Source organism: Marmota flaviventris, chromosome 2 (genome assembly GCF_047511675.1).
Source record: "Marmota flaviventris isolate mMarFla1 chromosome 2, mMarFla1.hap1, whole genome shotgun sequence".
NCBI lineage: Eukaryota > Metazoa > Chordata > Mammalia > Rodentia > Sciuridae > Marmota > Marmota flaviventris.
This window is the reverse complement of record NC_092499.1, coordinates 15,029,527-15,054,801: the sequence shown is the minus strand read 5'-3', so window position 1 is coordinate 15,054,801 and position 25,275 is coordinate 15,029,527. Positions and strand designations below refer to the sequence as shown.

General features: G+C 36.6%; 1 protein-coding gene and 1 pseudogene across 2 annotated transcripts in view; both read right to left on the bottom strand.

The window, feature by feature from the left end:
• The window catches only part of Efcab11 (EF-hand calcium binding domain 11), a 168,893-nt gene that overhangs the window by 136,923 nt on the left and 6,695 nt on the right, over nt 1–25,275 (bottom strand). For both annotated transcript variants that reach the window (XM_027931732.2, XM_027931731.2), the window contains exons 4-5: nt 7,360–7,461; nt 6,225–6,315 (exon numbers count right to left, since the gene is read on the bottom strand). In XM_027931732.2, the coding sequence (XP_027787533.1) occupies nt 6,225–6,315; nt 7,360–7,461 (193 nt within the window). The remainder of the gene's footprint in view (nt 1–6,224; nt 6,316–7,359; nt 7,462–25,275) is intronic.
• Nucleotides 22,125–22,953, bottom strand: LOC114089593 (large ribosomal subunit protein eL6 pseudogene; annotated as a pseudogene).

Sequence of the window (25,275 nt, the reverse complement as noted above, 5' to 3'; positions counted from 1 at the left end):
TTCCATCCTCCCTTCTTCTTTCTCTCCTAGACTTCCTTTTGCTCATTTATTTATATTTGATTGGTTTTTTTTACTTATATACAGGTGAAACTCCCTGTGGTTTAGTTTTTTAAAAACTCATTCTGCCTTGCCTGCCCTTTCCCATTCCTCTATTCTGCCTCCCCATCTCCCTCCTCTACATCACTGACCTTCCCTTTATCTTTATCTTAGCTTATCCTTCCCTCCTGTTTCCTTTAATTTTCTCCAGCTTCCACAAATGAAGAAAACATTCCATCTTTGAGATTCTGAGTTGGGCTTATTTCACTTAGCATGATATTCTCCATTTCCATCATTTACCAGCAAATGCAATAGTCTCACTCTTTTTTATAGCTGAGTAGAACTCAACTACACACACATACACACACACACACACACACACCACAATTTCTTAATCCATTTATCTATTGATGGACACCCAGGTTGACTCCATAATTTAGCTATTATGAATAGTGCTGCTATAAACATTGAGGTAGCTATATCTTTATAATATGCCAATTCTAGATTTTTTTGGGGGGTGGGAAGTTATACTCCATGTATGTTTGATATGTTAAATATATTCTTCTGTCATATATAAATAAAAATAACAAAAAATTTAAAAAAGACATATATCACTGATTAATCAATTTTAGATATTTTAGGAAAATAACAAGGAGTAGGGTAGCTGGGTAATACAGTGATTCCATCTCTAGTTTTTTGAGGAATCTCCATAATGCTTTCCATTTATTGATCTTTTTTTAGTGTTAAGGTTTTTGAGTTCTCTATATATATTGTGGATATTAATCCCCTATCAGGAGTAGCTGGCAAAGATTTTCTTCCACTCTCTTAATCATTTCTTTTTTTTGTTTGTTTGTTTTTTTTTTCTTTTTTTTTTTTATTGTTGGTTGTTCAAAACATTACATAGTTTCTCTTAATCATTTCTTTTGCTTTGCAGAAGTTTTTTAATTTGATGGCATCCCACTTACTGATTCTTGGCTTTTATTTCTTGCACTCTTGGGGTATTCTTAAGGAAATTAGTGCCAGCACCTATATGATGATTTACCCTATGTTTTCTTATAGCAGTTGCAAGGTTTCTGGTATAATTCCAAAGCCTTTGATCCATTTTGAGTTTTGTGCAGGGGGAAAGATGGAGTCCCCCCCACCCTTTTTTTCTGGAGTCTAGTTTCATTTTTCTACATAAAAGCTATCCAGTTGTCCAAGCACCATTTGTTAAAAGGCTGTCTTTTCTCCAAAATATATTTATGTTACTTTGTCAAGTATCAGAAGGTTATAGGTATGGGAATTTTCCTCTGTGTCTTCTGTTCCACTAGTTTTCATGTCTGTTTTGATGCCAACACCATGCTGTTTTTGTTACTATAGCTCTGTAGAATAATTACAAATCAGTTATACTTCCTGTTTCACTTTTCTACTCTTTTGGTTTTCTTATTCTTCCAAATGACTTTAAGAATTATTTTTTTCTAATTCTGTGAAGAATGTTATTGGTATTTTGATGTTGCTTGCATTGAACCTGCATATTGCTTTTGGTAGTATGGCCATTTTGACAATATTAATTCTGCCTAGCCAAGAACATGGGATGTCTTTCCATCTAAGGTCTTCTCAATTTCTTTCTTCAAGTGTTCTATAATTTTCATTGTAGAGCTATTTTACCTCCTTGGTTAGATTAATTACCAAGTTTTTCAATTTAAAAAAAAAATGGCATTACTGCAAATGGAATGGTTTTCCTGATTTATTCCTCGGATGAATTATTGTTGGAGTATAGGAAAGCTATTAATTTATGGGTGTTGATCTTGTATCCTGCTACATTGCTGAACTCATTTATAAACTCTAGAAACTCTAGAAGTCTTCTGGTGGAATTTTTTGGGGCTTTTAGATAGGTTTATGTCATTGGGAAACAGAGGTAGTTTGACTTCTTCTTTTCCTATTTGTATCCCTCTGATTTCCTCTTCTTGCCTGATCACTCTGGCTAATGTTCCAAGAACTATATTGAATAGAAGTGGTAAAAAGAGTAAACAGCCTTGTCTTGTTCCTGATTTTAGAGGAAATGCTTTTAGTTTTTCTCCGTTCAGTATGATGTTGGCTTTGGGTTTGTCATAAAAAGCCTGTACAATGTTGAAGCAAGTTCCTTCCATCCCTAGCTTCTTTTTTGTAACATGAATGGGTGCTGAATTTGATCAAAAGCCTTTTCTGTATCTATTGAGATAATCATGTAATTCTTGTCCTTAATTCTGTTTAAGTGGTGAGTTACATTATGTTGAATCAAACTTGCATCCTTGGAATGAAGAGCCCACTTGATCATGGTATATTATCTTTTGATGTCTTTTTAAAATGTGTTTTGCTAATTTTTATTAAGGATTTTCATCAGGGATATTGGCATATAATTTTCTTTCCTTGATACATCTTTGTCTGGTTTTGGTACCAGGGTTATACTGGCTTCACAAAATTTATTTGGGAATTTCCCTCTCTTTCAATTTCATGGAATACTTTGAGAAAGTCTAGTGTTAGTTCTTTTTAATGATCTTCTAGAAATCAGCTGAGATCCATCTGATCATTGGCTTTTCTTTTTTGGAAGGCTTTTAACTGATGTTTCAATTTCATTACTTGACATTGGTCTGTTTAGATTTTCTATATCTTCCTGATTCATTGAGCAGGTCATATATGTCTAGAAATTTGTCAATGTCTTTAGATTTTTCAGTGTAGTAAAGTAAAATTTTTAAAATAGGATCTGATAATCCGCTGGATTTCAGAAGGTTCTGTGGTAATATCTCTTTTTTCACCTCTTGTTGATTTTTCTCTTTCTTTTGGTTAGTTTAGCTAAAAATTTATTAATCTTTTCAAAGAGCCAATTCTTCAGTGCATAATCCTGTGTATTATTTTCTTATTCTCAATTTCATTGATTTTGACTCTGATGTTAATTATTTCCTGTCTTCTGCTGGCTTTTGGATTAGTTTAGACTTCTTTTTCTAAGGCCTTGAGGTGGAGCATAAGCTTATTTATTTGCAATCTCTCTATTTTCCAAGTTTCTCTCTTCAGTTATTTGTTTTGATGTTTATTTGCTTGTTTGGTTGATTGGTTTTATTGTTGTGGTTTGGTTTGGTCTACTAAATTAAAATGCAATATGGGCAAGTACTCTTGAAAAAGACCAATCTTGATCTTTAGCAATTTCTTTGAAGAGAACATGGCAGTCACTGACTCAAATGGTATGAAGATTTATTTCTCTAGTCACTCAAACCACAGAGAACTCTGATCTAGTAAAAATTTTCACTCTTCTTCTTCTTTTTGTTTTTTTTTTCTTATGGTGCTTTTCAGATATCAAGCTTTTATTCTGGGTAATTATGGGCCTGGGGGGTGAGCTCCATCAAAAGCTACTCTGGCTTCTCAAAAAGTAAGTCTAGCTTTAGACACATTATAAAGTTTTGCATCATAATAGCCTCAGCAGCTGATTTTTATTTTCTTATTCTGGAAAACTGTACACATCACTGAAACAGGGCAGGGGAGTGTATATATGTATATTAGACATCTGTTTCTGTGGCCTGCTTTAATTTACACAAAGGGGAACTATTTCTCTCTCCTTTTTGAATTCCCAACTTCATTTAATACTTTTTATATTCATCATTTATTCTGGTTGAGGGATTATGATAGCAATATAATTTTCAAATATAACTGAGAGTTTAAATAGAGCATGTTCAATCAACTAAAATGCTTTATTTTGCTGGTATATAGTGATCTCTGCAAAATGTCTTGAGCACACAACTCTCAGAAATAGTACAAGATTTGTACAGTATATGTAGTTATAGATTATATGTACATGTGCTACTATATTAATACATTATGTGAAGCTTAAAATATAGATTTCTCAAGAATTTTAAAGATGTCTTTTATTTAGTAATGACAAATAACTTTTTGCTGTCACTAGAAATTATTAATGATATTTAACAAGAATAATGTGATTTAAGCTAATTTATTATTTCAGAACATATTGGTTAATCCTTTGTGATTGAGCAATTTAAAGTTCAATTTGTTTTGATACATGATTTTAACAAGTGTTAAAGATACCTCATAAAATTATGTAGATCTAAATGAGAAAAAGTCATCGGGGCCCTAACAGCCTCAGTTTTTAATTCTATCCTCTGATAAGGCAAAGGTTTAGAGGTTTTCAATTTTTAATTATTACTATTTTGTTATTGCTAACTGAAATTTAGCTAATATATTTCCTGATATCAATCTGATATCAGTTTGTTGCTCTTGAAAACTTATTAACCTTTTGAATTCTTATATTTAAAAAAAAATTATGTCCTAAAGCCATTGATATTTTGCAAGTTTTTTTTTAAAGCCAGTTAGGATATTCCATTTCCATATCTAATATGTAGATATTCCATCTACATATTAGCAAACATGTAGATGTGAAGAGTTATAATAGGTGACGCATTATTTTAAAAAATAAAATCACATTTACAAACATCTACTTTCAGAAAATGCTCTCCTTGTAACAGGTTTCTTCCAGAAGCAGTTATTTTCTCACTTATTGTCAAAACACTGCTTCTACCTTGAAGGGCTATATTTAAGTATATTTTTCAAAAAATCTCTGCAAGATAGCATCTACTAAAACCATTTAGCACATCAAGGTCACCTAGTTTGGACAACTTGTCTTTCTGAAAAAGGAAAATGGGTAACAAATTTTAGTCTCTCTTATTAAAAACAACCTCTGTGTGGGAGAAATATATTGGTATTCATTACCCATCTCATTACAAGAGTATAAAAAGGTACTAGGATACTTTAAAGAACTTATTTGCACACAACCAACTAAGTAATATTATCCTATGGTACTGTGTATGCATCTGGCTTTAATGTCTTTGTTCTTCAGTAGCTCATTCAATAGCTTGTTTGTGAGTGCTGCAGCCAATGCATTTCATATATGTCACTGTTAATGATAATGAGTGCAAATCCTTATTCAAATAACCTGCTTCATTATTTCTACTGAGTAGGGCTGGCTTCTGGACAGATTCCATTAAATTGCTTTCATCCCAAATGGGAATATCTGCCAGATGTCTCCCAGTATCCATTCTCTCTCCCTCTTCCTCAGTATCAGAACCTGTGAACTGGCCTATAACTTTCCAGAGCAAACCTCACATTTTCCAAGGCCCTCCTCCTTTCTCCCTTACAGATACAGCCTTGAATCTACATTGTAAGTCCTGGGATGTAAGTAGGAACAATATATAGCCTTAGAAGAAGGGGCAGATCTCCTGCCTCCTTTCCTTCTAACTACCTAGAATTCAGATTTGATGGCTGCAACTTAAGCAACCATCTTGAAGCAAGGAGAAGCCAGGCATTATTAGGGCAGCCAGAGCAACAAGAAGGGGGACCCAGGTCCTTCATATCTATGTTGTTGTCACTCAGGCTTGAGTTGCCTATATTTATGTGTGAGAGAAATATATTTACATCTCTTTGAGCTTCTAGTATTTAGGGTTTTCTGTCTCTCATTTGTATGTTGAACCCTTATTAATACACCTGGTGATGGCCTGATGAAGCACTCATGCTAGGTGTCGGAGCACAGACAGTTCTGCCATCTCCTCACATCCACAGGTTTTCCTCATTAACATAACCTTCAATCTGCAGTTTCCTAACAGGAACTGCTTTTGAGCCACTCGTCCATTTAGTCAGAATTAGTTTTGAAGAACTACATAATAGAATATTTAAATTGACTTTACCAGGTTAGTGTAAACTATAACCTCTGTCAGCAGATTAGAAAGCAAATCAATGAGGCCATCACTAGGCACTTCCAGCTTTTCTTCCAGACAAGTCAAGAACCACGCATAATCTGCATTTGACAAATACAGACCATAGGAGACCACTAATGTCCCTGGTAAACAGAAATAAAGTTTTGGTATTTTGCTTGACACATAAATATATGGAGTTCTGCTTCCTTCCTGCTCCTTTCCTGCCACTACCAACGATGTTTTCAAGCATCTGCCAGGTGAGCAGCACTCCACCCACCTTAAGGCCATCCTCAGGCTGTGGATGGACCCATACCTAAATACAGGCTTCCTTCCTGCATCACAACATGGTGCTATGACATGGAAATGTCCCAAAGTGAAAAATGTGCACAAGTAAAAGTTTTCCATAAAAACTGAAAACTCATGAAGCAAATGGTAAATCAAAGGGTGGGTGGATGTAAAGATTTGGTGCTTTACCTGAATACCTCAAGAACAGTCCTTTCAGGTAATTTGGGAGCCACAAGCCTGAAGGCTCTTTGGAAATCTTCCAAAGTTAAAAATCCACGATCTATTTGAAAACAAAATATATCATGTTCAATTACTTTTATAAACCCTGTGAACTATTATTTCATACTTAATATTTATGTGAAACTTTATTTTAATATGTTATTGGGAGAAAAGCAGTACATTAACATTTGAATTTACAGGTAAGATAATCTAAGGTTGAACTGGGGTTGTGGCTCAGTGGTAGAGCGCTCGCCTAGCATGTGTGAGGCCATGGGTTCGATCCTCAGCACCACATAAAAAATAAATAAATAAAATAAAGATATTGTGCCCAGCTAAAAAAATAAATATTTTTTTTTCTTAAAAAAAGATAATCTAAGGTTGTCTCAATTGAAGAATTTGCAAATCTAGCAATATTCTCCCCTTCAGCGCAGTCCCAGTGATCTCGCATCACTTGCAGTCCTGCCATTTTGCTGATTCTCCAAGTCCAGGGGAAAGGACCAGATGCAGACATGACTACAATAATGAAATTGGGCTTTGAGTCATTGTGAATTGTCAAAACTGTTCAGTCTTCAAATTTTATTTTATTTTAGTTTTGTGGGGAAACTCATAATAGCAGGGGAGACACTTTAATCCATAAGTCCTCTCCTCCTGGGTGAGATATGTGGGGCTGGGGGGTCTGTGGCCACCCTTCTCAGCCAAGCCCAGTGTGGGAAGACAACTCTTCCAATTGTGTGAGTCAAAGCAGGAGCTGAAGGAGACAGCTGCAGGGTCTCCCACACTCCCCAGCTGGCTGTGACCTATATCCCTACACAGCCAACCCTTTGCTGCCAACTGCACAATATAGGTACAATCTGCGAGTACACATTACAGTATCCAAGCACAATTACATAACCACAAACATTATTTCATCCTTAGAATGTGCCAAGAACTTAAGATTGCGGTGGAAAAAAAATTCACACCAACACCTTAGGTAATAGCTAAAGACTACAGTAAAATAATCTTCCAAGTACACTGTACATTTGGTTTACTGAGTATATATTCTCATTCACAATTTCTTAGCAGAAACTTTTTATCAAAACACTTCAAACACTCTGAAGACACTTACAGTGCATGTCAAAAGCTGTGAAGATGTGTCTTATCTCATTGTGATATAGTTGAACTTCCTTCTTTTTCCTTATGATATTTAAAAACTCCTCAAGCGATACACCTAAAAGTTGGGGAAAACAATTTGCCAAAGATGACTGTCTTCCTCTTTAGAAAAAATAAAACAGACGTGAACAGTAATAAATATCATAATCAAACTTGACCTTAATTTTGGAGAATGGTATTTACTCCTAAACAAAGTCAAAGAGACATTTTGCTACATGCTAAGTAAATCCAGCCCTAGCAATCAACAGTGAAAATGATAGATACCCTTGGGGTCCACCATGCCATTGCAAGGGACAAAGGAATGGTGACCTTGAAAAAGTTTAACACTCTTTTCTCTAAAAGATCTAAAGGACAGGCAAGAAACTACTCATTAAACGATGTCTCATAATTTTTCTTTCCTTATGCTTCTTTGATCCCTTTTTTCATAGCCAGATGTCATTTTGGCAGGTTTTTTTCCAACTGGGAGATCAGGTCAGAGAAGTAGTTTCTCAAAAGTCAATACCAATTGCATACCACAGATAAAGGTGGAGAGAATATTACATAAACAATAGAGCTGGCACCATCCCCAGCCGTGGATACACCCCACAATGTGTTCAGCAGCCTGGGGCTCAGCTTCCTGCGACTCTCATAATAAAAGAGCCCAGCATGATGATATGAGATTGGATACTGTGCTTACAATGTCTATTAAAATGAATTCTAATGTGATCTTTGTAGTAGGTTTAAGAAGCAGAGCCAAGAATTTAAACATTTTAGTGAACTGCGTTCTAAATATATAAAAAGAGCAGTTCATTTTTATAATGCAGGATTTCCATTAAAAAAGTTATCACTCTGTTTTAAAAATAGCCCTAAATCATACTATAACCACAAGTAACCTTTTCCTTTGGGTGGGGTAACTAATATTGTGCCATATGTCATTTTTAAGACAGTTCCTATAGCTCAAAACATGTTGAAATAATTTTCTTAATTTCTTATGCTTTTCTTATTTGTAAAGATTTATAAACTTTAAAAAAATCAATCAAGCTTGATGTTTTTAAATTATTCTGATTGTTTTACAACTTTAAAATTTTTTTTTAGTTGTCGATGCACCTTTATTTATTTATATGCAGTGCTAGGAATCGAATCCAGTGCCTCACACATGCTAGGCAAATACTTTACCACTGACCTACACCCCAGCCCTTTTTAAAAAATATTTTATTTTTTAGTTGTAGTTGGACACAACACCTTTATTTCACTTGTTTATTTTTGTATGTGGTGCTGAGGATGGAACTCAGGGTCTAGCACGTGCAAGGCGAGCGTTCTACCGCTGAGCCACAACCCCAGCCCCCAGCCCTCTTTGACAACTTTTTAAGATCCACTGTGTGCCAGGCACTGTATTAAGCTCTGGAAGTAGAGGGGAGAAGAAAACAGACATGGCCCCAGTTTCAAGGGTAATACTATTTAATGGGGAGACCACCATTATTCAGGTTCAACTGCAAACACATAATTGCAGATTGCAGCAACCAGGGAGAAACAGGAGGTTGTCAAGAGAGTCCCGGGAATCCTCTTGTAGCACAGACTCTGGTCGAGGAGAAAACTCTCAAGGGGAAGAAACATTTAAGCTAAGATCATGAAATGATACCAGCTAGCTAAAGGAGGAGAAGAAGAGCAATTCAAGCAGTGGAAACAACATGTGCAAAGGTGGCGGGCTGGCCAGGTGGGGAAATGAGAAGATGCCACCTGCCTGGACCACGGTGAGCAAGAGAGAGTAATGCAAGACGAGTTGGGTGAGAGAGGCAGGGCAGGGACTCCCACAGGCCCTGTGGGCAGCAGCAGATAATTTGGATTTTATTTAGGCTGCAGTAGAAAGTCAGTCAAAGATTTAAATTAAGAAGTGATATGATCTCATTAATATTTTCAAAAGATCTTTCAGGGTATTGTCTTGGAAAAAAGGATTGGGGAAGAAGCAAAAATATAAAAAGGGAGACCAGTTAGGAGACTACTGGCAAGAGATGTGGTTGTGGGGTGCTGGTGGGCACAAGGAGAAGGTGTCCACAATGTTCTAGAATAGAAATGACACGACTTGATAATGAATCGGATGTGGCAGGTGAGAAAGAAGATGTCAAGAATAACCCGCAGCTTCTGGACTGACTGCTAGGTAGTTTGAGAAGTCATTTAAAGAGATAAAAAGACGAGGGAAGATAGGCTTTGGGGTGAGATGAGGAGCTGTGTTAGGATGTGTGAAGTGCTCAGTGCTTTGGAGCCAAAGAGGAGGAAAACGTGGAGGCGGCAGCTGGCTTTCCTCTAGGCAACAAGGCACATGCCCTGGCACCTAGAGGAGCGTTTGGCAGGTATTCCTACGTATAATCATCCCTTGGTATCTGTCGGGGACTGGTTCCAGAACCCCTCAAGGATACCACAATCCAAGGATGCTCAAGTCCTTCATATAAAATGGCAGAGTATTTGCATATATCCTCTGCATATCCTCCCATATACTTTAAGTCATCTCTAGATTACTTGTAATACCTAATACAATGGAAGCTCTGTATAAATAGTTGTTACTGTGTTGTTTAGGGAATAATGGCAGGAAAAAAGTCTGCACATGTTTGATATAGATGCAATTTTTAAAAAATCTTTTCCATCTGTGGATGAGTGAAGCTTGGCACCTGCGGATGCAGAAGGCTGACAGTACTGCATTGAATCAGCATATGCAACATTTTCCCCCCAGTAGCTGCTTAGAGATTGATGCTGCTCCATTCCATCTAATCACTCCTGTGACCAGAGAACATACCTCAGAATGCTAGCTGAGGTTAAAACTGAAGTCAGGTCATGCATGTTCCCTTAAGTTCATATCTATAACTTTAGTTTCATAAACTCCAAAAACTAATTATTTAAATAGCATCCAGAGTTGTTGAAACTCATGGAAACTTTATCCACTGATGATGGCGTGTTCAATGAGATACATCACAAACTTACCCTTTATACCTCTCCAAAGAGGCTTTTAGCACCCAGTAACTTTGCACATGTAAACACACTATCTGGAAAGTCCCTTCTCCTTTATTTCTCCTAGTGAATTTTTACATCTCCTTCTACATGAAATTCAAGCGCTGCCTCCTCTTAGAAGTCTTCTCTGATTCCTCTTGACTGGGTCCCTTTGCTGTGAATGACAGTCCAGTGTTCACACACAATTGTCAAATTAATTAGAATCTATGGTAATTCTTTGGAGACAGGTCTGCTTCCTGGGAATGCAGTATGCATTGCTCACAATTTCAGCCCCAAGTTTAGCATGGTGTCTAGACTTCATACACAGGCATTCATCACGCATTTGCTAAAAAAGTAATGTGATGAATAAGAACGAATGAGTATGAGCGACCATGAAGATGTTTTCTAGATGATTTCTAGTTTGGGGCAAAAAGTTAAAATGCCTGTTTTAAGTCATCTTATAACTCAGTAAACTAGTGCCTCAAAGTAGGTCACTTTTTATTCACATAGCCAGCAAAATTGGCAGTCATTTAGAACTCCTGTCTTTATTGGTGCATATTAATTATACAGAATGGCAGGTTTCATTGTGGCATATTCATACGTACATAAAAACATCCTTTGATAAATTTCACTAACACATTCCCCCCTTTCCTTCCTCCCTCCCCTAATCTTCCTCTGCCCTAATGTGCTCCCTTCAACCTGCCTGGTGTACTTTTCTCCCCTCTTGCTGTCTCATGACAGAAAACAAGTGACACTTTTCTGACTTATTTTACTCAAAATTACGATCTCCAGATCCATTAGAGTTTTCCTGCAAATGACATAACCTCATTCTTTATGGCTGAGTAAAACTCCATTGTGTATACACACCATATTTTCTTTATCCACTCATCTGCTGATGGGCATTTAGGCTGATCCCATAACTTGGCTATTGTGAAGTGTGTTGCCATAAACATGGGTATGCAGATGTCTCTCAAGTAAGCTGACTTTAATTCTTTTGGATGAGTACCAAAGAGTGGTATAGCTGAATCATATGGCTGTTCTATTTTTAGCTTTTTAAGGAACCTCCATACCGATTTCCATAATGGCTGTACTCATTTACATTCCCACCAGCAGTGTGTGAGAGTTCCTTTTCCCTGCATCCTTGCCATCATTTACTGCTATTTGCATTCTTGATGATTGCCATTCTAACTGGAAAAACTTCTATTTTAATACATAGTGACCTAGTGAAAAAAAACAAAATTCAGAGAGAAAGGCAATGCATGCATAATATCTCTCCTTTATTCATTATTGCATTTGACTTAGAGAAAGGGGGGGGGGGGAGCTCGATTCCATGGTTCAATGTGTGATTCACATGAAAAACAGAACCATATGAGTAGTGCTATCTTTTAAATTACATGTTCAGATGACACATTAGTATTGGAGCTATAAAGCATTCAAGTCTTTATTCCCCAATCTCATAGAATAAAAATCAAATGTTCTTCGGTTTTTACTAGGAGAAAATGTATGTGGATTTAAATTCTGTTTATTACCACTTAAAAAGAGAAACACAAATAACTGTGTGTATAATCGTTCTTTCATGCTATTTTCTCACAGAGCCATATAACTTCTTTTTTCAAGTCAATATCTAGGGGTCAAAGGCATCGATTACATATTACACTGTGTAAACACACCCCTCTCCACATGCCCTCATGTCATCTTCCAAGACAAAACACATCCAAATGCAAGCCCCTTTTCTAAAAAGATGGAGAAGTTTTTATTCAGCTTGGCTCTGCTGTTGTAATAGTACGATTGCTTTCCAAAGCTAATATTTAATAATTTACTATTCCTACAGCTTTGTAACGCAAACACATTAATGTAAGTTTTATGTATCTTGCTGCTTTTTAAATGGCCTAGAAATAGAATTGCTACAACTAGCTCCACCTGCTGTCAAAATAGTCAAACCTGAAATTACCATTTCACAAAGACTTTCAATAATTCTACTGACATCAGATTTCATACCCAATGAGAAATGCATTATCTGTGTCCCCCCCGGAGTGAAAGAATATGTTCAGGAAATTCTAATTTCAAACACAATCTTGCATCTTCTATGTACACTATTCCTCTAATAAGTTATCTAAAACACATTTTACAATAGTTACACATTAGAATCTCAACATCATCAGAAAACACATAGATCTAGGTGTTTACCTGCATTTATTAATGTCTATGGAAGGTGTTGTGAAATTGCCTGGGTATTTGGACTCTATAAGTGGTTTGCAGACTGTTGTTTTTTATTTTTTTGTTTGTTTGTTTTTTTAATGCTTCTTAGGAAAGTCCTTCTTTATAAACCAGGACAGTCCAATGTGTAGAGGACGTGAAGGCAAGGCTATTCCATTTGAAGAGAGGTGGGCTCACTGCACTTCTCTGTTCAACTGTTTCCCCAGGAGTATCCTAACAGGACCCAGGACTGAGGACCACAGCTTAAAGACTGCTAAGAATGTATCAGCCAGCTTTCTGTCACTGTGAAAAATACCTAACATAAACAAAAGAGAAAAAGATTGTATTTTGGCTTACAGTTTTAGTTCCTGGTTACATGGCCCTGTGGCTTTTGGCCTGTGGCAGCAGGGTACATGATGGTGGCAGTATGTGGTAGAGGAAACTCATCACCTGTTTTGCAGGGAAGCAAAACAGACAGACAAGACAGAATCTCAACGTCCCCTTTAAAGGCACACCCACGATGGCCCAACTTCCTCCCACAAGACCACACCCCCTAAAAGTTCCTCTACTTCCCCAAAGCACCACAGGCTGGGCTCCAATTCTGTAGCACATAGGCCTTCAGGGAATAGCTAAGATCCAAATCCTAAGAGGACCTGACTCCACAAGCCTGTGCATTTCCCATACAAATAGAAAACATCTTCCATTTTATAAATTATCCTTAGCAAAATGACTCTTTTCATGTTCTATAATGAAAACATACATGCATTTTTAAAGTTTTACTTTCCATACTACTACTTAATATATGTGATATAGATATGCCATATAGAGAGCCTGGGACTGTTACTTTTTTCTACTTCTTTTTTTTTGTTTTTAAGCCATTTCCTGGGAGGGTAATCATCTTTCATCACAGGAGCAGATATATTCATAAAGTCCAATCATACTATATATTATTTTTCCTTGAAAATTCCATTACATATATATACATACATATATACCTATATATATATATACATATATACCTATATATATATATATATATATTGTGGTTCACAGTTCTAAGTTTCAGTGCACAACAAGACATCCTCTTGAAAATGAAGTAGTCTAGAGTCTGGCCAGCACGGTGAGCTCAAATTAGAAACTGTAATAAACCCAGGAGAGTGAAGGAGAAAACAAGAAAAACGCCAGGTTATCTGGACTGTAAGCCTTGTCCCATATTTAACAGCAAAGGGGGATTTGTGTTCACTGGGCTATATATTAATTTTCCCAAGGACTGAGAATGTCTAAAAAAAAAAGGGGGTGGGGTAAAAGAACAAAGTGGCCTTTTAAAATGCATAATACTGGCCTTCTCTAATTTGAGAAATAAAATACAGATTATGTCTTTTGGAGGCTATGATGGGGGGAAAGGGCTGTAATGTGTTTACACAGAAAGACTGTAAGGACAGAGAGTGAAAGTGACATTGACAATGATGAGTTGTCACAATAAGATGGATAAGTAAATTCAGAAGACTAATATTTTCTTCTAGTTGCCTGCAGAAAAGTAGGGGAATAAAGGGAAAGAATCTACCTTAATGGAAAAAATCAAGTTTTACTCTATCATTGAGAGGAAAATGAGTAAAAACAGGTGACAGCTGAATAGAGATATCAGAACCAATAAAACCTTATTTCTATCAAACATGGACAGGAATCATTACCCTTTTTATTATATACATCTCCTGCTCACAATACTTCAAGGTTTCTAGGTGTTAATAGAGCAAAGCCCTGATACCTCACTCTGGAATTTGAAACCTCGTCCTTCCTTCTTGGCAAATTGCCCTAAACCCCTTCCCAATTCTCGGTCCCATCAGGTCAGCGGATTTGGCTGAACATAATTTATAGTTATCTGCTCTTCTCCCTGATGTTGCAGGAGGTAACGATATTCCAAGGAGGGAACTATACTTAGGGGCAGATGCTTTATTAACAGCATCACAGCCAGGTGCACTGGTGCACACCTGAAATCCCAGAGACTCAGGAGGATGAAGCAGGAGGATTGTGAGTTCAAAGCCAGATTCAGCAACAGCGAGGCACTAAGCAACTCAGTGAGACCCTGTCTCTAAATAAAATACCAAATAGGGCTGGGGATGTGGCTCAGTGGTCGAGTGCTCCTGAATTCAATCCCTGGTACCCCCCCCCCAAATAGCATCACAGCCACAGATTTAGGTACGCAACTCTAAGAGGAGACAAAGGGTGGGTGCTGTAGGAGGCGAGAGAGATGTGGAAGGAAGAGACGCCAGACACCAAGTGAGAGCATGGTTGGGTAAGAGGGTCTAAGAGAGAAAGAGGGTCTAAGAGAGGGTCTAAGTGCAGAAAGGGCCCTTAGGACAGAGCATTCACCTGCCTGATCCATGGCCAGTCGGGGACTGTGAGTGATAATGACTCAGGACAGTCTCTACCACCTCCAGTGCTTTTATGGCAGTGGAGTGGGTGAGGCATCTGAATCCCTGCTGAGTTCCCCCTGCAGGGCAGAGAGGCCACAGGAGCTAGCAGAAGGAGGAATGGGGCTGGTGTCTCTCTTTCTTTTACCATGTTCTCTTCTTGGCTTTGCTATTTTTCCAAATCCTGCCTATCCCCAGTGTCCAGCCCTAGGCCCACATCTGTCTAGGAAGGAGCATCGCCCTCCTCCTCCAAAGTCTTTTTTTTTTTTTTTTAAAGCACATAGCATTTATTTTATTTTGAGAGAGAGAGAGAGAGAGAGAATTTTTTTAATATTTATTTTTCAGTCTTCAGCAGACATAACATCTTTGTTTGTATGTGGTGCTGAGGATCGAACCCGGGCCAGGCAAGCGCGCTACCGCTTGAGCCACATCCCCAGCCCTCCTCCAAAGTCTTACCAGTTTTCTTGCCAACAGTATTCAAATAAATCTGCCCATTAAAGAACTGAAAATACTTTTTCACCTTCTCTATCAAGCCATGTTTTTAAATGGTCCACAGGTTAGTGTCTGTGTTTCCTAATTCCTGTCTTTGTGATGAAATGCACTAGCCATTCTCTAAATGAAGAACTAAATAAATAAATTTATGTGTGAATTTCTCTGGGTGAAACCACAAATTGACCCTATGATTACAGTTTCAGAATATAATAACCTTAATTTGTATGAGTTTCCTGATTATAGAGAAGAACTAAGATGCTAACTGAAATCTGAAAACCTTCACCCTTGCTATACCTTGGCCTTTCCTCTGAAAGTAGAAGCCAAAAAACCCAAAACATATTCAACTACAGGTGTTTTAAAATAGACTCTAAAATATCAGCAAATGGAAATTTAAATTTAGGAAAATAACATGTTTAATAGTCAACTAACAAGTCAGACAAGACAGTAATAAATAAAAGCATACAAGACGATGACCATTAACCTATTCATTCACAAATTATTTTTCAATTGAACTTTCACTGGGTAGCAGGGCTGAGTTAAACAGTCCATAATTACCATTATGATGAATCGATCTCTTTGATTTTTCCATCATTCAAAGTTGAAGGCTAAAATTAAGTTCCTGGAAATCTTTTGCTTTTCTAAGTATGAAAGTAAAATATGTGATTATTTTAAAAGAGCAATAATACAAGGAAACAGGAAAGAATTTTGCTCAATCTGATCATCTAGTGAAAGCAAAATTCTGAGGTATTTTGTCCTAGTTTTTCCTAGGGCATATTTTAGATCGATCGGAAATAATAACTCAGACAGCTGTGTGACAATTCAGGGGGACAATGCTCACTCAGGTCTTTCTTACAGCATTTAGCATAGAGAAAGAGATGCATAAATCTTAGCTGTTCTTATCCATATGAAATGCCTACCATTTATCCATAACAGAGCCAGATCTGCATACTTGTAGCACCTGGTCTTTGCCCTTCACAGAACTGTTCTGATGGGTTTTGGTCTTAAACATGGATCTACATGGAAGCCCTACAAAACTATTATATTTATTGAACCATTTGGGAAATTGGTATCAATTCATCATTCTCTCCCCATAAGATGTCATGAAGAACTGTCACAGGTCAGGGAAGACTACATCTCTCCAGAAAAAAGAGCTAATTGTATGAACTCTGACTACTGTACTTGCTTGCATTTCCCCGCGTGTTCTGGATGCTAGGTAGCTTAGAACCAAATCTGAACTCGGCTGCCAGCAACTATATAGAAACTAGTGACTGTCCATTTGTGTAATGTCCCCACTCCTGACTTCAACTCACCGGCTAATTAATTAAGTTCCTTAGGGGAATGAACGCTGGCCTCAATTCTGTCACAGTTACGAATATGACCCATGACATTATTAAAAATCAGGGGAAGGGCCTATCAATAGGTCAGGAAGGTAAAGCTGGAGGTCAAATGGCTCTGGTCGGCTGCTTACTAACTAGCTGTGCCACTCTAGGCAAATCATTCAACCTTTTTATGCTCCAGAATTTTAAAAAACTTATCAAATGTAGATAATCATCAAAGTATAGAGTGTATTAAATATAATCTCCACTGCAATGCTCATCGCAAATCTGCACATGGGTAGGAAAAGACAGCTATAATTCATATCTAAAAACAACACGTTTTATGACAGTTGAAAGAATTTTGTAAACAAAGAGTCTGCCATACATATATTCTTTTATCATTCTTCTATTTGCTTTTATTATTCCTCTCTGGAGCCCCATTTCCTCACTTTCAACAGGGGACACATCTGTCCCCTTTTGGATGGATTATTTTTTTATTCCATTAATATAATTCCTTGTTCCTGGCTACCCTAAACAGTTTTTGCTGACACTCACATGGTTGTTGGGCTACAGGTAATTAAAAAATGAGTAGCACTTCTTCGGCTACTGCTGGCTACCCTAAGAATCTCAGCATGTACTGTTTCCTTGGTCTCTTCTAGATGTACTTTTGTGTGTGTGTGTGTGTGGTGCTGGGGATTGAACCCAGGGCTTTGCAAATATTAGGCAAGTACTCTACCAACTGAGCTATATCCCTGCCCCTTCTTTCTCTATACTTAATAGAAGTTATGAACAAGGATTATAATAAAACTCTCTGAAAGAAGTAGCAATACTGTATACTGAAAACACTCTCAACAGCGATCTGTTGCTTCCTTAAATAAGTGGATGGATTATTTTTTTATTCCGTTAATATATTTCCTTGTTCCTGGCTACCCTAAACAGTTTTTGCTGACACTCACTTGAAGGCCAAGACCAACATTTCACTTTTTCTCAAATTAAAAAATGAGTAGCACTTTTTCGGCTACTGCTGGCTACCCTAAGACTCTCTCAGCATGTACTTTTCTTACACACATTCTACTCATATTTCTAATAGCTCTGACTTAATTTTTAACTCTTAATTTTCAAAAGAAACCTGTATAGAGATGATGTACTTCTGAGAGGACAAGCACCTGAGAAGCAGGACCTGGGTACTGAGGTACTGTCCTAAACCCAGAGTAAAGTATGTGCATCTTCAGGACACTGCCCTGGCCTAAGAGCAGCTCAGTCAAGGTCAACCCAGGACATGGGTCTGCACCTCACCCATGCACCATGCAGCCCTGCCCAGACACCTGGCCTGACCTTGTCTTGAGGTAAGATCAGCTGTGGAGAGCAGTAGAATTCCCAAGTCACAGATACCAGAAGAACCTTGGAAAACTGATTACCAAAATGATTAGCTTCCAGGAGGCCAAGACCAACATTTCACTTTTTATCCAAAATCAAAACATTAAGGAGAAAGAAAATGTTTGAAGAAACATAACCTGTGCATGAACCCTCTTCTTCCAGAGAAACATGATGTAAATGTAACTCATGTCACTCATAGGGAAGAGATGTAGTCCATGTCTGAAATTGGTTCAGGATTGAAGGGTCCTAATAGAAAAAAATTCATGTTAACAGCAGAGGTCAGTGACAATTCACTGCTGGATGGCTATTTAAGTGTTTGCTTGAATGTTTGTGGTCTTGGGCTCCCCATTAAGTCAACATGAATTAAAGCTAGTTGGAAAGTTAATGCCCTGGTCATAAAGCTGTTCCTTTAACCTGGAAGTGAAGCTTTAAGAAAGTTAATCAAGATTGAAATGGAAAAGTCTGGAAGGTTATATATATAAGGCAGGTCCTTTCACAGTGTTTCTAGAACAAGGCACTAAGCATAAACATTTGATCTCATTCCTCCAAACTAATCCTTCTTCTGATAGTTCCCCTTAATTTCTCAGATGACTAATTTACTTTGTAACCTTTTGAAATCTATTTTAAAATTAATTATTAGCAAAAGATGCTGAAAAAGGAAGCATCATAATGATCTAATTGAGAAATGGATGTGAGCGTTGTTCTTTGATACTAAATGCAAGAAAATGTGGGCAGGAGCAGGTCCCTGAGCATGTCTTCAAAGTCAGAAAGCCCTCAGCCACAGGAAGATTATTGCTGGTGCAAAAAAAAAAAAAAAAAAAAAAAAAAACAACCAGATGAAGCAATCCTTTGGCCATGATGAATCTGAGAAAATGTTCCATAATAACGCAGTATTCGTTATACGTAAGAGAACCCGGGCATGGGAGAAATCACATGAACATACCAAAAGTGGAGAGGTGTCTTGACTGGGAACTCATCAAAAGGAAGCTAGATGAGTGCAGTGAATGTCTGAAATAGTTCTGCAGGACAGCTAAATAAAAGCTGAGAACTCATAAAGGAGAGGAGACTTTGTGAATTTCATGAACATCAGCTGTCTTCAGCTACTAGTCAAACCTTTCTCCAATATAAGAAAAAAGAAATGCAGGGGAATTTTGTAAAAAAAAAAGAAATATCAGCGGCATACCTGGAACACTCAGTCACCAAGAATCAGCCCTTACATCAGAACACTCATGCATAGGAGAAGCTTTTGGAAAACAACAAAGATGAGAAAACTTCTGCCAAATTTGAACCTTCAGAGTTCATCCCAGAGCAAAACTGGGTGAACACAATATGTGTGGGAAAACGTGTTCACGAAGTCATGTCTTACTAAACATAAGAGTATATATGTGATGAGGAGATCTGTGAATAGACTGAATGGGGGGAGAGTTCTGAAGGGAATCAACCTTTACATCAGAGACTCACACGGGTAAACAATGGAGGAACTCTTTCTTCCAGGACTCACTCCTTTCTGCACAGCAGAGAACTAAGGAAAGGAGAGTAAACCTTCATATTAACTCTTCCAGAGTTAAGGAAAAAAGATCTTCAGTGTTGAATGAAATCCTTAATTCAAAATCAGAAAGAAAATCTTTGAGAATAATGATAAGGTGGGTGCCTTCAACAACACATCAGAGAAGTCACCAACAGAGAAATACCATATAACAAGCAGGGGAAGGGCTCCTAAAAATCGAAACCCTATCAACATGAAGAATGTGGGAAATTCTTCTGCTTAAGTCAGAACTCCTTGTAGACTGGAAATACTCACATACAAACACCATGGAAAAAATATAGAAAATAATTCACAAAGATGTTAAAACTAACTGAACATCAAAGAAACAGTATTTTGAATATTTGAAGGTATCAAAATTTTCAGTAAATTCAAAGTTTAGAGAAATTAGGGATTATGTCCAAAACATGTTCTTCTAGTAATAATATTATAAAAATCATATCATATAGGATCTCTAAACTTGTATACAAACATAATAAATGTCCAATTTAAATATCAATAAGATATCTTACCATCTGATAAAATATCTTATTGATATTTATAATATCTTATTGATATTACATGAAGTAATATTTAACCAGATTAAAAATATCTTGCTGGTGCTGGGGTTGTGGCTCAGTGGCAGAGTGCTTGCCTAGCATGTGCGAGACACTGGGTTTGATCCTCAGCACCATAAAAATAAATAAATTAAATAAAAGTACAGTGTCCAACTACAACTAAAAAAAAATTTTTTTAAATATATCATGCCACCATGTTTCGTGCAATAGAAAAGTGACTTTGACATAGTAAGTGAAACGGTCATTTAGTAAAGAAACAAGGCTGATATCTCCATCAGCAAATATAATCTATGCAACTAATATTTACATAAAATTTGCCAAAATAAGATTCCCAATTGTTAACAACACAAATCTAAGTGAAAGAAACTATAACTTGTAGTACTCATTATATACAAAAACAAAAAAAGTATTATGTGCAGAAAACATCATCACTGCTTTTTACATTTAATATTTTAAATATAAAATTTCACAATATGCAAAAGCAGAGATAATAACTGTAACAAATACCCAGAGAAACAGCACCCAGACTTAATAAATGTTTAGAAGAGAGACAACAGAAAATGTGAATCAAAGGTTTTGAAGCACTGTCGGTATTATTTTTCCTTTTGTATTTGGTAGAATTCCCCAGTAAAGTCATTTGGTCCTAGAGTCTTCTTTGTGGGAAGGGTTTTAACTACAAATTAAATTTCTTTTTATAGAGATAGAACTACTCAGGTTACCTATTTCTCCTTGAGTGAGCTCTAGTCATTTTTAATCTTTCAAGAAATCTGGTCATTTCATCTAAGTTGTCAAATTGTTGACATACAGTTGTTCATAATGCCATTTCCTTTAAATAACTGTGGAACTCATAATATCATCTCTCATTCCGGATATAGATAACCTGTGCCTCAGAAATTATTAGTGTTATGACTTTCCAAGTCCTATTTTTAAGGCATCCCATAACATTTGAAAAATGTTGACTTTTCATTTTAAGTCAAAGAACTTTCTAATTTTTGCCTTTTGACTTTTTTTGACATATGAGTTATTTAGAAATATGCTATTCACCAAATATCCACATTTATATTTAATGGATCAGCTTATGATCAATCTTATGACTGTGTGGACTTAAAGAGAATGTGTTCTCGGGGCTGGAGCTGTACATAGCTCAGTGGTAGAGTACTTGCCTAGCATGTGTGAGGCACTGGGTTCGATCCTCAGCATCACATAAAAATAAATAAATAAAATAAAGGAATTGTGTCCATGTACAACTAAAAAAAATTTTTTTAAAAGAGAATGTGTTCTCTGATGTTGAAAGGGAAACTTGTCAGTCTTGTTCAAGTCTTCTATGGACTTAATGATTTTATGTCTAACTGCATTATTATTGATAGAAATGTTGCTATCTCCTGCCATTGTTATGGATTTGTCCAATTTTTCTTCTCAGTTTTTGTTTCATGTATTCTGAATTTTCATTATTAGAGATATAAAGGTTTAGAACTGTTTAATCCTCTTGATGAATTGACACTTTATCATTATGAAATGACTCTCCCTATCCCTGGTACTATTCCCTTTCCTGAAGTCAACTTCATCTGATATTAACATACCTACTTGAGCTTTCCTTTGATTAGAGTTAGTACAACATATATTTTTTCATCCTTTTATTTTTGACCTTTATGTACCTTTATATTTAAAGTAGGCTTCTTGCAGGCAACACAGGGTCAGGTCCTACTTTTTTTGTCCAACTTGACAGTATCTGCCTTTTAATTTAGCTGTTGAAACCATTTCCATATAATAAAAATAGTATATGTGGTTAGGTATTATTCTATTATATTGCTATTTGTCTATTTCTATCTACTCTTAGTTCCTATCTTATTTTTAATATATCAGTTATTTAATTAGGTTCTTGGTAAGAAGTTTAGAACACAAATTTTTAAGGATAAACCCACAATGGATCACATGTGGCCCTGGAGCTGAGGAATGGCTTAGATTTGGGGTAAAATTTGTGAGTCCACAACTTTCTGCTCTGCTCTATAATCTTGTCTTTTGCTTGTCTGTGTTGAAGATTGCACCTTCCTGGTATCTGGGCATCCACACTTCTTCTTGAAGTAAGCGTCAGTGAGGTGTTTGGGATTTTCACGTTGCTGATATCAATCTTTGAAGAGGTGGCAATAACAAATTTCTGGTGTGTTCTCCACAGAGGAACTTGATTGAGGGAAAGAAGTCCCATCACAAATAGCAAGCCACTACTCAGGTGCTTCAGGAAAACCACTCTGGCCTCTGTGGCGCCCAGTGAGGATGATCAAGATGGTCCAGGAGTGGTGCTGGCTCCCAGTCTCCCACATGCTGACTGGGGGTTTCTTGTGGTGGCTCAACAGCTTACGTGGCACATCTTCAGTCAGGTAGTATCTAGGCATTTTGGGAAGCTTAACCACCCTGGAACCACGGTTCTTGTCACCACTGACTGGTAGCAAGAACCTTCTCCTTTTCAGCCTTGGACTTAGCAGCTGAGTACTTCCTCTCGTACGTGGGCTTTCAGGAATACACAGCAGACCTGGAGTATGTGCCAATTCCTCCCAGGACTGGGTTTCGGCTGCAGAGGAGCTTCCCTTTCTTGGGTTTCTCGTCTGTAGGTTCTCCCTTTTTAACCTTGCCAACAGCATCAGCCTTCTGGGCTCCATATTTCTTCTCCTTAGTGTCTGGCTTCTCAACCTTTTCACATACCATCTTACAAGATGGGAAAGAGCCCTTCTCTTGAATAAAATATTTTATTTCCTTTTCTGTCTTAAACTCTGCTGTATTCTCTTAGTGGCTACTTTATTAGGAGCCACATCTTCAAAATGTAACTATTCTCAAGTGATATCAACACCACTCAGGTATACAATAAACATCTGTATTCCATTTTCTCTTTTCTCCCCCTATAGCTTAATTGAGGTAAAATTGAAGTACAGTAAAATTCACATATTTGAAGTATGCAGTTTGATCAGTTTTGACTTGTGTGTAACCAATACAATCAATGTAAAAAGGATTTCCATTATTTTTTTTTAATTTGAAATCATGCAAACTGTTTCCTGCATGATTTATTACATTAGAAATCAATCACCTTAAGATATATAGAACCCCACCCCCACATAAACTATTTCAAGATTAAATGGCACATTTATAAATATTTTAGAGGTCAAGGAAGAAAATAAATAAAAAGTGCTTTGAACTAAGTGATAACAAAAACTTAAAATATCAGGATCTCTGGGATGAAACAGTACTCAGATGCACATTTATAACTTAAAGTACTTGTATCAGAAAAAAGCTAGAATAACAAATTATTTTCAAATTGTGTGGGCAGGAAAAAATAAGAGTCGGAGCAGAAATATATGAAATAAAGAAATAATTCAATTAAAATTTGATAAAAATAAACAAGTCTAATCAAGAAAAAAGCAAGAACACAAAAATTAATATCAATGGAAAGGGAGCTATCAAAATAACCATACCAATGCTAAAATTACATTAAGGTAATATTACAATTGTATGCCAACATATGTGATAGCTTACATATCTATATTAGAGAAGGATCTGTGTGCTGCTGAGAAGCAAGCGTATTTAGTCACTGATGGATGAAATATTCTATATATGTTTGTTAAGTCTAAATTATCAATTGTATTTTTAAAAAACTTTTTTTAGTTGTAATTGGACATAATACCTTTATTTATCTATTTATTTTTATGTGGTGCTGAGGATCAAACCCAGTGCCTCACACGTGCTAGGCAAATGCTCTACTGCTGAGCCACAACCCCAGCCCCATCAATTGTATTTTTTACTTCCATAGCTTCTTTATTTAGTTTTTGTTTGGAGGATTTATCCAGTGGTGACAGAGGCATGTTAAAGTTACCCAGTATTATTGTGTTGTACCCACATTTTCAACATTATTTATTTGTCCACTGGTATTTGTGATATTATCATCATTAATTTAAACATTATGAACTCCATAATTCATGATTATTTTTGCTTTAATTGGTCAATTATCTTCTGAAGATATTTAAATAGTAAAAAGTACTTTGTATTTAACCACGTAGTTACTATATCTGGTGTTGTTCATTCCTTGGGGTAGATCCAGAATTCCATCTGGTACTGCTTTCTTCTGCCTACATGATTTCCTTTAATATCTCTTGTAAAGTAAATCTCCTCTTGATAAATTCAGCATATAAAGCTTAAAGTCTTAATTATTTTTTAAAGCAGTGCTGGGACACTGAATTGCACCAAGTCCTGAAAGTCTTGATTTTACTTTCATTTTTGAAAGATATTTTGTTTGGCATAGAATTCTAGGTTCTTTTATTTTTTAACCTCTATTGTCTCCTGACTTAAATAATTTCCTATAAAAAGTCTGCTGTCAACTTTATCTTTGTTCCTCTTTATATAAAGTGTCTCCCTCACCCATTTTTTTTTTTAACTTTATCATTGGTTGTAAGTTATTTCATTTTTATGTGACTGGGTATAGTTTTTTTTCCCCCAAGTTTCTTGTGCTTGGGTTTCACTGAATCTGAAGTTTATAGCTTTACTTACTTTAGAAAAACCTTCCTTTTACTTAACTATGTTTTTCTGCCCCTACCTCTCTCTCTCCTTTCCTCTGGGAGTTCCAATTGCACTTATATTTGTGCAATTTGGCTCCCTGAAGTCATTCCGCTCACTGCTATTTATTTTTTAAGTCTTTTCTTTCCTCTTTGTGTTTCATGTTAGTTTCTATTGTTTTCAAGTTCATAGTTTTCATCTCTTAAAGTTTGATTAGGACCTTTTTTAATGTTTTCCATCTCTCAATCCTTCTTCTGACTGAATTAAAGGTAGACAGGCACTCTCTCTGTACTACCTCTATAACTCTTCTATAAATCTAACATTTATTACAAAGACTTTTAAAAAGAAAGAAAATGCCAAGCAGTCAAACACACACAGGAGCCAGCTTAAGGGGCACTCACTGGTCAAATATGTGAGAACTGAGCATTAAAATAATTAAATACAGTAATGAGTTATAAATTATTAAAAACATAGAAATCAATTAGT